This window comes from Malaclemys terrapin, chromosome 13, assembly GCF_027887155.1.
Source record: "Malaclemys terrapin pileata isolate rMalTer1 chromosome 13, rMalTer1.hap1, whole genome shotgun sequence".
In the NCBI taxonomy this organism is placed as follows: domain Eukaryota; kingdom Metazoa; phylum Chordata; order Testudines; family Emydidae; genus Malaclemys; species Malaclemys terrapin.
Genome location: NC_071517.1, coordinates 23,756,267 through 23,767,985, shown reverse-complemented (window position 1 = coordinate 23,767,985; position 11,719 = coordinate 23,756,267). Strand labels below are relative to the sequence as shown.

Sequence of the window (11,719 nt, the reverse complement as noted above, 5' to 3'; positions counted from 1 at the left end):
ATGGCCTGGGGCTGCGGGCGCTGCGCGCTTTTCCTGCTTGGGGCGCTGGCCCTGGACGCGGCCGGGCTGGCGTTGGTGCTGGTGGGGTCGGTGGTGCAGCCGGCCCGGGCTGGGCGACCGTACGGGGACTGCCTGGTGCTGTCCGGCGCACTGCTGCTCTTCCTCTCGCTGCTCTGCTGGCTGCTGTGGTACACGGGGAACCTGCGCGGGGTGCCGGCCTCCGAGCTGCCCCCGGGGGCCCGCAGCCCCCCGCCCGGGCCGCGCTCCAGCCTGCTCCGCCTGGCTAGTAAACTCTCGGAGCGCCTGTCCCAGCGCCGCCCGCCGCTGCCCTGCCCTTCCCTGCCGGCCCCCGGGTCGCTGGAGCTCCCCTGCCTGTGCGCCATGGAGAGCCCGGTGGCGCACGGGGACCGGCTGGTGTAAGAGTCCGCCCGCGGCGCCCGGAGAGGAAGGTAACCACCAGTGCCCTCCGCTTGCGCGCACAGGGTAGGGTGAGCCCCCGGTGAGGGACGGGGCGCAGAGCTGGTAACGGACGCAGGGCTAGGTCCGATGGCTCTGCATGGGGTGCGGTCTCCAGCGCAGGAACTGTGAATAGGGCAGGGCGAGCCTGGAGCGCAGGCCTGGGTCCCCAGCTGGAGCAGCCAGGGGACTCTATAGGATGATGGTGGCTGGCTGCCCAAGCCACAGGGGCCAGGACTCGAACCCAGGTGTCCTCCGAGCCCCTGCTCAGCCAGCTAGACCCTGCTGCCTCTGAGGGTGAGGTTGCTGAGGAGAGAACAGCAAAGGAGGTCCTAAGGTAATGTCTGTTTAACCCTTTGGTGAGCAGAAACTCTCTTGCCCCTTACACACCCACTGCCCAGTCCTTTGCCCGGCAGCCTGGGCAGTGGGTGTGTAAGCCTGTCCACTTTTCTAAGGACACCCATTCTTTGGCTGACTTGAACCAAACCAACTGCTCCCCTCTGACATGTCCAGTAGCTGTACCAACAGCGGCATGTCTAGCATAGATGCCTCACTACTTCCTTCTGTGTCGGATCAATAGATGGTCCCTGGGTGACCAGATTGGATTGTGGCCTATGTAAACTGATATTATTCAATTACTTCAGCAAGGGGATGGATGTTTTAAGTAGCATTAGAGAGCATTTACTGAAGAGACAAGTACATCTGTACTTAAGGTCCAGTGCTTATGCCCATTTATCTCCAGTGCTTTCTAGCCACTGCTGTGGATGCTTTGGTGTGAGTCCCACTGTAAAATACGATTTACATTGAAGCAGTGGATTTGGCACCAGCAGAGCTTATGCAGGCTTGAAACAGTCTGGAAAATGTTACAGCTCTGAATAAACTGGAGTATTTAATATGGTGTTGCATGAGCCTGTGATGAGCTAGCCAGCTGCTCTTGCACACTGACCCAACTTGCCTTCAGTTGTACCTTAAGGGAAAAACCTGTGTTGTAACAAATTAGTTCTGTTGCTTTAGGACGAAGGGATCTGTCACCGTTTTCCAGATCAGTCTTCAGTGGATTTCTTGGAATGCAGCTAAACAGAGCTTCAGAAATAGCTCTTCTGCTTTAAATTCACCCCCTACCTTATTCCAGAATAATTTGGGTGTGTAGCCAAGCCTGTAACACTTTTCAAATCTCATGGGATTTCAGCCTAGAGAGGAAGGTGACTGCTTTGTAAAATTCTTGACAGTCAGCCTGGGGTGTAATGGGGACTTCTCTCACCTGGATTCCAGCTGTGTGTTAATGCCTTTGGCTGGCATATGAATAGTGCTGATCTCTCACACAGCTGTGTGAGATCTCAGTGCTGCTGGACTTCCCCTACCATGCCACACCCCTCCCCCTCAAGGATTGTATCAGCAGGGTGCAGGAGAATGGAAGAAATCTGAATGATGTTATAAAGCTACTTTGCAAATTGGTGTCATTCTAAATAGACTAGATCACAGGTTTTGAGGTTGCTACCTCCTTGTCTACATAGGTCTTTGAAGCAACTGTCCTGTTAATCAACTCCAGTTCTTTAAGGAACCCTTTCCTAGTTCCTCTTCCCTGATACATAAGACAGAAATGGATCTAAAGCTTAATGTTTAAGCTCTTTTCCAATTTGTCTTTAGATGTAGATCTAGGTCTCATGTGCCATGCTATTCTGTTAGTTTTTCACTAGCCTGTTGGATGTTGTTGCCCACAAAGGGAGAATATAATAAGCACTAATATAACACCAGCATCTCTTCCCTACTTGTTTACCACCTTTAGAAATATTAAGAATGTCACTTCTGGTCGAAGCTGTCCTTTTCCTGAAGGACCTATCAGGGTTAGAGCAATTTAACACTAGGTGTAGGCACACTGAATTTAACAGACTGTTTGTTAGTCACTGGAGTAAAATACACTTGCACAAGTTCTAAACAGTTTAGTCAAACTTTTGTCCCCTTGATCAACATTCTAATGATTCTTGTGATGTCCTAATCTTACTAATTCTCCAGTCACTGGAATCTTCCAGGGCAGACCAGACTGGAATTTCTAGTGTTTTGAAAGCAGTTGTATGGGTCTATTATAGGGGAAGAACCATCTCCCTCTAAGGGCCGGTCTACACTGGAAATTTACACTGGCATAGCTACATCTCCTGGTATGAAAAATCCACACGCCTGAGGGACGTAGCTCTGCTGACCTAACCCTGATGTCCCCAGTGCTAGGTCACTCTAAGAATTTTTCTGTCCACTTAGGCCTAGTCTATACTAGAAAATTAGATCAGTTTAACTGTCAGCCAGGGGTGTAAAAATCCACACCTCTGAGTAGTGTAGTTAAGCCTGCCGAAGTCCCAGTGTAGACAGCAATAGGTTGACAGAAGAGTTCTTCTGGTGACCTAGCACCTACCTCCTCTTGGAAGAGGTGGATCACCTAAGCTGATGGGAGAATCCCTCTAGTCAGTGTAGGTAGTATCCACACTGGAGTGCAACAGCTGTAGTGGCTTAAGTGTAGACATAGCCTAACTCTAATAGTCATTCTTGCAATGAGACCCTCTGCATGGCAAGAATGCATTGTGGAGCTGATCATACTAATGTACTGTTACACAGCTTTAAACTGGCCTCAACCAGGTGCTCACCAGAGCTAGGACCCTGCAGCACTAGTGACTGGCCCAGCTTAGCCTGTGCTCATCCTGCACCGTAGCATGTCCTTGGCATTCTGGCTAGATGATATCAGACATGGAAAGTAAGAGTAGAGAGAACTGCTTCACACACACCCAGCTTCTCCCTGCCTCCGCTGATGGCCAGCGATCTGGTCTCTCTCTCATGTAGAAAATCTAAGAATTGCTAAAACACTTCACTGGTAAGTCTGTGCAGATGCTGTTTCTGATAATGACAGCTGCTTCTATCTGTCCTGAGCCTTCAAACATTGAAGGAAGTAGTGCTTCAGTAGAGTCTTCTGAGTTACTAATGTGAACTTTGGGAGTGGATGAATGGAAACCAATAAAGCTGTACCTTTGCTTTCTAGAATACCTGGAAATATTGTCCTCGTGCATACTCTCCACATGTGTGGAATCTTGAGCTGGAAGAATCCTGGTTGGAGTTGCCAAGCTACATCCGGTGGAGGATGCTCATTTTGCTAAGACTGTTCTGCCAAAGTGTTATACTTCGCAGCCTTTTAAAACTGACATCTACCCAAATGTGATCGCTGACCTAGGACATGCACTCTCCCAATGGGGATCTCTTGACTGGTCAATGACTTCAGTATTGCATCGTCATTAAGAATTTTCACAAGCTGAGCCTTAAGTGAAGTTTATTTATATTTTGTATGCCATTATTTTTTTATATTGCCCCAGTATGTATGGCACCCTCTGTGTACAATATTTGCCTCTTGTATGTGATGTATGAGACCCATGTTGAGACTTGCTCCTTTGAAGTAATAGTCACCAATTCTTTTTTTTATGCTGTCTTCCTGCTGTTTACGGGTATTGTTTTAATTGTATGTGCAGTTCTTCCCATGAGAGAATGGGGAACTTGAGTTTTTAAATATATTAAAATTGTATTTATGGAGAACATGAGGGATAGTTTGAAATGTTCTGAACAGCTCTCTGTAAAGCGGGGTCCTGCAAAATGTTTATTTCTAGGCTTTGTCCCTCATGGAAGGGAATGAAGGACGGGTCTTACGGAAAACAGTGTGTGGTAATGTAATTACTGTGATAATGTGTATGGGCTGAATTAAGTGTGTGGAGAGAAACTGCCTGAATGCAGGTTAACGTGTGAGTGCGTGACTCTGCCACCTTCTCACTCCCTTAATGGAGATAATTTTAAAACAGATTTTCCAAGGCTGAGAACTGTCAAAGGAGGGCAGATTTTCAGTGGATTAGCAAAGGCACCTCTCTGCCAACTTTTAAGTCCCTGCTCCAAATCAAGGGAGTACGAGAATGTCTCAATAAAACAACTCCCAAGAACCTCTTGGACACAAGTCAAACAATGGATTTTCCTCCCTTTCTCTCCTCTTCCCCCCCCCCCCCGTCCACACACCTTCTTTAAAATGGCTGAAACGTCACCCAGTCTGGCAAAGGGGCTGCAGTGGAGAACTCCAGCCTGAATCGCTGGAGTTTGGAAAAGGTGTTAGCAGATGAATAGGCTCTTGCAGGGGAAAGTACTAGGTAACCTTAGCCTGGAACAGGTACCCTAGTGAGGCTTGGGTGGCTCTAGTGACCTCTCCAAACCTGTGCACGTCAGAGTAGCTGAGTAAAGACACATTATGTGAAATAACAGAAAAGCAAATCAGACAGGGAACTTTTTGTACCACCCAATCACTGCTGGGGCTCCCCTATTCTCTGCTGGCTCTGGCAAGGGGCCCTAGAAGTAATGCTGAAGGGCTGGAAGGCAAATGTGCAAAATCTCCCACTCTTTCTTTACTCTAGCTGTGGGGAGGAGAGGCAGGACAGGGCACAACTGTCAATTCACAGGCCTGAGAACAATTCCTAGAGCAGACCCTTTAGGAAAACCTCCAGTCTTGATTGAAAAATTGTCAGTGATGGAGAATCCACCAATGGTTAATTACTTACTGATAAAATGTACACCTTATTTCCATTCTGAATTTGTCCAGCTTCAGTTTCTGAATAGGGGATTGTTAGACCTTTCTCTGCTAGAGTGAAGAGCCCATTACTTTATTTGCCCTCATGTGGGTACTTATAAGCTAATCAATTGTTCTTCCTTACTGCCTATCCACAGCACGAGTAAACTGGGGCTACCTGTATCCTACCACTGATCTCAGCTCCTTGCTGGCTGCCTCTGCCGCTCTGAGTCCAATCCAAGCTCCTGAGACGTGGTTGCAGAGCCCAGCTCTCTCTGAGAGTTCTTTCATGCTCCATCCACGAGAGTGGCAACTGCTGGCAGAGCACAGCTTACCCCTTAGAACAGCTGGGTACAGTGTTCTCTGGGTGGAGGAGTCGCTGGTGGGAAACTGCTTCCACCTTAGATTCAGGTCATGAGACTTGCCAGCAGCAGGCATATGGCAGGGCCTGGCCTGCTGGTCAGGGCTGTGCCCTGGGACTATGGGGAGCTGGATTCAATTTCTGCTGTTCCACTGACTTCCTGTGGGACCCTGGACAAGGGCCTGGATTTCTAAAGGATTTAGGAGCTGGCAGATGTCTAGTGGGATTTTCAAATAAAGCCTTGCCCCCTTTAATGCACACACTTGCAGTCTTTGCTTCCCTTAGGTGTAAGGCAGGAGATTCTCCTGCACCTATTACAGGTGCTTTAGAAAAGCCCAGTATCTACAGCTTTAGGCACCTAAATACCTTTTAAAATCTGTCTCTTAGTCCTTCTGGAGCCTCCCTTCTCAATGTGGGCAATAGAGGCGTTGTAACGATAAGACTGTGTGGCATTCAGGGGCTACCCACAAGTGCCTAGATCAGTCTCTTCATCCAGGTTTTCCTTAGGGCATAGGCAAGGGCCCTGGCTCCCTCCCCCCAAAAAATGGTAAACAGAGACAATGTCCAGACTGGCAACAAGCAAAAGCGGCAAACCTGGCCCAGGCTGAGATGGCCTGGTAGGATGTATTGAAAACTCATTGTCCGGGCAGTATCCTGTGTAACCTTTGATTTAAATATTTTCAATTAATATTTCAAGTGCAAGTAATACCAATAACCAAATCAACTTCTTTAGGTTCCGACCTCTGGGGCAGTTACAGATAATTTACTGTAGGGGAGAACAAAGAGAGAGACAATGTGTGATGGAATCAAAGATTTTATTTCAAATAGAATAGTTGATTAAAGCAAACGGGAATTACAATACAACCATATGCTGAAATTCTACTCACATTCCAAGATGAAGTAGTTCATGCAGGGGTGATTAGTCCCTGGATAAAAAGAATGGGTATGTAACCCTTTGTAATCCTTTCGCCTATGGTATGGTGATGGTGAAGGAGTGCACTAATGTAAAATTAGCCTACTACCCTTTCTAGGATTGCTAGTCTCCCAAACCAGTCCCATTTCAGCTGACGCTCTGATTAAAACCAGTTAGAACCAAACACATTTACAACATGACCTGGGGTTATGTCTAACTTGCCTGGAAGCTGTCTCGCTTGACTTCACCCACAATTTACCAGGCCTTGCTATTATCAAGCTTAAATGTAGGCCCTGAGACCTGGTCTCTACTTACTTTTCAGCACATTTCTATTTAACATAGACAAACATCACTCCATTAGGCTACTTACCCCTGCTATGCAGTGAAGTATGGTGTAGAGTCAAGGCTTCAGAAATACTCCCCACGTGTTGGGGCTGTGGGATGATGCTGGTGTTGGTTTGATACAGAAGGACTCCAATATGTACACCCACCTGTGTTTTGGTTTTTATTTTGTTTTCCTGACAGCCCTAGAGAGGGAACTTCTCAGCCAACATCCCCAAAAGCCCTGATGCTGGGATTGCAGGGAGAAAGGGAGAAATGCCATGAGCTCCCTGCTTTATGTGTGACCAGCCCTTGGTAAGTCCGTGCCTCAGGGCTGGTGCTACCATTAAGGTGAACTAGGCGGTTGCCTAGGGCACCAAGATTTGGGGGCAGCAAAAAGCGGTGTCCCCAATACCCCCCCCAGTAGCTCCCCACCCCTCCCGGCCCCAGGGAGCCATGCGGCAGCTCCCCACCCCAGCTCACCTCTGCTCTGCCTCCTCCCCAAGCACACCGCCCCCGCTCTAATTCTCCTCCCCTCCCAGGCTTGTGGCGCCAAACAGCTGATTGGCGCCGCAAGCCTGGGAGGGGAGGAGAAGTGGAGCAGCAACGGCGTGCTCAGGGAGGAGGCAGAGCAGAGGTGAGCTGGGGTGGGGAGCTGCCGCATGGCTCCCCGGGCCGGGGGAGTGGGGAGCTGCTGCGGGCGGGTGCCTCAGGGCGGGGGGGGGGAGCTGCCGCAGGGCTCCCCACCCCAGCTCACATCTGCTACGCCCCCTCCCCGAGCACGCCTTTGGCACCGCAAGCCTGGGAGGCGGGAGAAGTGGAGCAGCAATCAGGGGCGGCATGCTCGGGGAGGAGGCGGAGAAGAGGTGAGCTGGGGTGGGGAGCTGCTGCATGGCTCCCCAGGTGGGGGAGCTGCTGCGGGGGGCGCACCTCAGGGCGAGGGGGGGCGGGGAGCTGCCACAGGGCGGGGGGGGAGGGGAGGCGCAAGGTGGAAGTTTCGCCTAAGGCGCGAAACTTCCTTGCACCGGCCCTGGTGTGCCTGAATCTCTTTCTGTTTCAGTAAAAGACAAAAGTCCCAGTGACACGGATGGAGGAAGAGATGGACCCAAATGAAGGTCCTGCTAATAACACTTGCCCTCAAGAATTGATTTTAGTGCTAAACTTTTCACAGCACGAACCATCTCTCTAGGCAGACTAGGCACCTGTAGATCCCATCTTGTGCTGCCTGCACAGTGTGGTAGACATCTGAAGGAAAGAACAGCCTCAAACTGGCTTTGCAGCCTCTTACCCTGCTAGGCTAGAATCTGCTGTTACTTTGTTTCCTGTGCAGGATGATGCTGGTCCGCTGAGCACAAAGTGATGCTGTCACTTCCATTTCCTGCTGTGAGCTCTGAAAGCCAGAGTGCACCCTAGAAGGAATAATACATGAGCACTGGGTAATCTAAAATCTCATCAGTTACACTTGAAAGCAGCTCTTCCCTCTCTGATAGGAAAATCAGTATTTACTGCTGCCATTAGAGCATCCGAGGCAATGCAGCTTGCCTCAATTAATAACTGTTAAAGCAATATCATTCTATATGCCAAGCAATCATCTGCTCAGCAATTCCGGACAGCAGCTGTGATTCAAAGGAACCCTGGTGCATTTAGATCTTTTAGCTACTGTCGGCTACTGGCAAAAGCCAGTGGGAGGGGAAGGACGCACACAGTGGTTTTATGTGTATGATGGGTGTAGGGGATTGTCTCTCAAGACTTACAGCTAGGCAGATAAGGGAAAGTAAAAAATTGAAAATATTTAGCGTGTGTATATTCTCAGCAGTGCTGGTAGTGACTACTGTAGTTAAAAGAACGAGGAGTACTTGGGGCACCTTAGAGACTAACAAATTTATTTGAGCATAAGCTTTCGTGGGCTAAAACCCACTTCATCGGATGCATGCAGTGGAAAATACAGACTAACACAGCTACCGCTTTGAATCCCGTAGATAAGTTACCTGGCACTGTCCATTATAAGACTCTGTTTTCAATTGATTATAACTTTGCCAAATTCAAACCGTTTGGGCTGAAATTTCCCATGCCGGTATCCACCTCAGCTATAGTGGTTAGACCCTATCTGAGAATGAGGCTAGAGAAAAATGTGGTTTTTGTCTGTGTTAAAAATAATTAAAATTCTTGTCATTGTTTCATTGAGATACTCTAGTGCCCCCATGCTTTGGAGCAGGGACTGGCTGTGTGTGTGTGTGTGTGTGTGTGTGTGTGTGTGTGTGTGTGTGTGTGTACGTGTACACGCGTGCAAGTGACTTTTGTGTCAAGGATCTGCCTTTTGCCATCCCTAGGATAATTTGGCCAAATTATAAACCTTTGAAAAAAACCTCAGCTCACACATGCTTCATGGTGATTTGTTAGAGTTTGCACTGAGGTTCCATCTGCACTGAGCATGTGCCACCCCCTCAGCTCCTGTGTATGGACCAGACTATGCATGTGCCATCCCCAGAGAGCAACTGAGCATGCTCCATCCCAGGGCTGAGCTGTGATCTCTTTGCAATTGCTCCAGAGCTGAAAGCAGGGTTTTCAGTGCTCCCTTTGCTGGCACCCAGGCAGTGTGAAAGCCGAAAGCCTCTGGACTCAGATGCAGAGGGGGAGGAACAGGGAGGCAGAGAAGAGACACAGGGAAGGGGCTGAGCAGCTAGGGGGAGTTAGGCGCAAGAGCTGGGAGGGGGAACAGAGCAGGAGCAGATGGCAGCAGAGGTGCAGGAGGCATGGAACATGGGAAGGAGTTGGGGCAAAGGAGGAGGGCAGAGCTAGAAGCAAGGGAGCAGTGGTAGGACAAGCAGGAGTTGAGATGATCCCATTGGAGGCAGACAGGGATAGGAGCTGGGGGGCATTCAGAGCAGAATGGGAGGGGGCAGAAGAGGCTGTAAACAGTAGAGCAGCATTCCTTTGCTGTCCAGAAAACAGCTGTGAAAAAACCTACTGGCAAAGTATGTGTCCCCATCACGCACTAGTGACAGGTTCACACAGAAGGTAACAACCTTCTACTGCTACCAGTTACTCTGTTAGCTCAAGTGTTAGAGGACCATGGATCTGAAGATCCCAACTTCAGATGACCCAGGTGGAGACTCAATATGGTTTTACAGGATGGAATTTTTTTTGGGGTGGGGGTTCAATTTTTAAGTTTAAAAGTAAGAAATTGTTATAAAACAAAGTTACAAGAACATTATCAAGGTTGAAAAGTCAAGACTTCAGAAGTTAGGAAAAGCCAGAGTTAAGGTTGCCCATATAACCTTAATTCAGCCCCCTTATGCATATGCATGATGCAACTGGAGGATGCTCAAAAGAGGTGGGTATTCTCATAGCAACAGCCACCTCCATGTTCCAGTCCCTTCAGCTGCCTCTATGGTAATGTCGTGACATCAAGCTTACCACAAAGCTGCGGATCTATAGACGAGAGTCATGCTTATAACAGCAGTACGGCAGTGAAATGTGACCTGAGGAAGACTGAAGAGCCGCAGATTGATGTTTTCAATTCTCATTATCTTCACCACATGCTCCATATTAAGTGGTAGGACAAGATCAGCGGTGAGGATTTTTGTCGCTGAACCCTGCAACCGCCCTCCTCAGCACTGGCTTGGGTCCAGCAGCTTTCTTGGTACGAACATATGATTAGGATGGAAGGTCAATGAATTACAAAGCATGTTTACCAAGGAATGCAGCCACACGGCCACCAATCACGTGGTCACCCAAAGCTAGGGTGGTGCAATAAGGCCACTAGTGATTCCCACAGACACATCCGGCCAGACCATCTTTAGGACCTAGCTGGAGCTCAATCAAGGTGACGTTTGATCTTCAAGGAGGCTACGTCCCTTTGTGATTTGCTTTGGTGATGGTGATGACGATACAGTTTTTAATTACATAATCACACACTCTCCCCTCCCTCCCCAGGACTTTGCCTTATTCAGTGCACAGGGGGGACAGTGTTCCCTGAATATGCAGCAATTGAATATTTTATTTTATCCTTGTCAGTCAGTGGCCCCAGGCATTATTCACTGCACACCATCCAAACCCTGCTCTGAACACAGGGCTAGTAATTTCCTCCTGGGCTTTTTGCTGGCACTAATCACTATAGTACTGCATTTATCAAAACATTGCTGAATTTAGCCCCACAGCCCCCTGGGGAGGTGAGGGGGTGGTATCATCCCCATTTTACAGATGCAGCACTGTGGCACAGGGAGATTAATTTAGGGAACATATGCTAATCTGGGGGGCCCAATTTGAGATGCCTAGGGCCTGGTTTTTCAGAGCACTTAGCATTTGGTAGCACTATATGTGTTCAAAGCTCTGCTCCCACTGACTGCAGTTGCACTGTGAGAGCTTAGCACTTCTACAAGTCGGACCCCACGTGCCTCAAGTTGGGCACCCAGAAAATGAGGATCACCCAATTAGTGTGAAAAATTTGGTTTCAGTGACTTGTCCAGCGTAACAGAAGAACTCTGTGGCAGAGGCAGAGGTAAAATCCCCTTCCCCAGGGCAACATTCAATTGCCTTAAATAATAAATAATAATAAATAATTAATGGAGATATCCTATCTCCTAGAACTGGAAGGGACCTTGAAAGGTCATCAAGTCCAGCCCCCTGCCTTCACTAGCAGGATCTTAACCATGAGGCCATTTTTTTTCTCCCTGCAATCCCCTACCTCATTCATTGCACACCTTCCAAATTCTCCAACAAATGCAGCCGGGGACCTACAGACAACAACCTCCTTCGCCGCACATCCCCAGAGCACCACCCATTCTGTGCACTGAGTGAGGCAGGGATCTGATGGAAAAATAGCATGTGACCACATAATTCAAGACTGTATCCCAGTAGTTTTCAACATTTTTTCATTTGCGGACCCCTAAAAAATGTCAAATGGAGGTGCAGACCCCTTTAGAAATCTTAGATATGGGGGTCTGCAGGCCACAGGTTGAAAACTACTGTTCTATGCTAAGGACAACCTTCCGTGGACCCCCTTAAACATAGTATGCGGACCCCCAGGGGTCCACAGATCACAGGTTGAAAACCACGTCTGTATCCTAATGAACCACACAAGGGGGGGCAA

The 11,719-nt window shown here is 48.7% G+C and overlaps 1 protein-coding gene across 1 annotated transcript; it reads left to right on the top strand.

The window, feature by feature from the left end:
- On the top strand, positions 1–3,991 carry TMEM238L (transmembrane protein 238 like). The gene is made up of 2 exons (XM_054048413.1): positions 1–449; positions 3,479–3,991. Exon 1 carries the CDS (start codon positions 1–3, stop codon positions 418–420), a length of 420 nt encoding a protein of 139 aa, XP_053904388.1. The 3' UTR covers positions 421–449; positions 3,479–3,991.
- The last annotated feature ends 7,728 nt before the right edge of the window (positions 3,992–11,719 follow it).